Source organism: Octodon degus, unplaced genomic scaffold (genome assembly GCF_000260255.1).
Source record: "Octodon degus isolate 3935 unplaced genomic scaffold, OctDeg1.0 scaffold00064, whole genome shotgun sequence".
In the NCBI taxonomy this organism is placed as follows: domain Eukaryota; kingdom Metazoa; phylum Chordata; class Mammalia; order Rodentia; family Octodontidae; genus Octodon; species Octodon degus.
In genome coordinates this window covers 10511905-10513216 of record NW_004524640.1, presented here as the reverse complement: position 1 = coordinate 10513216, position 1312 = coordinate 10511905, and the positions used below count along the sequence as shown (strand labels likewise).

At 42.1% G+C, this 1312-nt stretch overlaps 1 protein-coding gene across 1 annotated transcript in view; it reads left to right on the top strand.

The window, feature by feature from the left end:
* Positions 1 to 1312, top strand: part of Fam227a (family with sequence similarity 227 member A) — a 56732-nt gene that overhangs the window by 25062 nt on the left and 30358 nt on the right. The window contains exon 12 of the mRNA XM_023718946.1: positions 330 to 417. Coding sequence (XP_023574714.1) covers positions 330 to 417 — 88 coding nt within the window. The remainder of the gene's footprint in view (positions 1 to 329; positions 418 to 1312) is intronic.

Below are 1312 nucleotides of genomic sequence, written 5' to 3'. Positions count from 1 at the left end.
TGTGTCATGCACATCCAAACGTAATCCTAGTTGATATTCCCTCTGTATCATTAGCTGGCGTGACCCTTAGGGAAACCCAGGCAGCACATGGGTCAGATGACTTGCCCAGGGTCACCCACTATTGAGTGACAGCAGGGCCTGGACCTCCCCATTCTGCTTGTCCCAAGTCCATGTGACAGCCACATCAGTCCCCAATCTCTGCTGAGTTCCTGGACCATTCTTCTGCAGGCCCATTGCTAAGAATCATAAGAAACATCTCAGACACTGCACGTATGCCTCTCCTTGCTGGTATCCCTAACTCTGTTCTTCCCTTTCCTCCTCCCCTGGAGTTTTCTAGTACACATCCAGCCAACATGAGAGTCTCTCCTGCCAACCGGCATTCAGAAAGAAGCTCCCAAAGCCAAAGTGCCATGAAAGGTACAGTGGCTTTCTCCTTGGGTATTATTTCCAAAACCTTAGACTCTTGGGTTTGCTTGAATGGAATTTGCTTTACCCTTGGGTTCTAGCTTGGGACATGGCACCAACCAGTGTTTTTTTTTTTTTTTTTTTTTGTGGAAATGGGGATTGCACTCAGGCCCTTGCGCTTGCCAGGCAAGCACTTACTCTACTGAGCCATCTCCCCAGCCCTTCTTCCTTATTCTGTGACTGTCGCTATATCCTATAGACAGTGCTATTGTGGCACATGATCTGCATGTCTTTTTAACCCATTAAACTGTGAGGTCCTTGAAGATAGTCCATTTCTAGCACCAAGTAAGGGCCTAGTACACAGTAGATGCTCAGAAAAGCCTGGATGGTTGGATGGATCACTAAATGGACAGTCATTGTTTGAAGGTATGTATTGAACTAAAAAGCTAGTGAAATCATATGCACTTATCAAAGCTACATCTGCTAGTGTCTTAGAATAATCTGATTGTACCTATGCACTTTCAGAATGTTTTCTAGCAATGTGTGATAGAACGGTCATGCTTGGAATGCCTGTCATTCTGGCCTTCTACATATGTACTTCTTGTCATGACATACCAATTATTACCATGCTTTCTCTCAAGTAAAAGTTGTTTTTGTTTTTGTTTTTTTTTAACTGGGGATTGAACTCAGGCCCTTGCACTTGCCAGGGAAGCGCTTATTCCACTGAGGTATCTCCCCGGCCCCTCTTTTTTTTTTTATTAAAAAAAAGGGTAATAAATGAAAAAAATACACAAGAAAAAAAAAAGTCACAGGACTGTCCTGATACAATGCTGTATATGGTTAGATTTCTAAATTTCTGTGTAAAAATATGTAATTGTTTATTCATATTCTTTAAATATTTTTCATT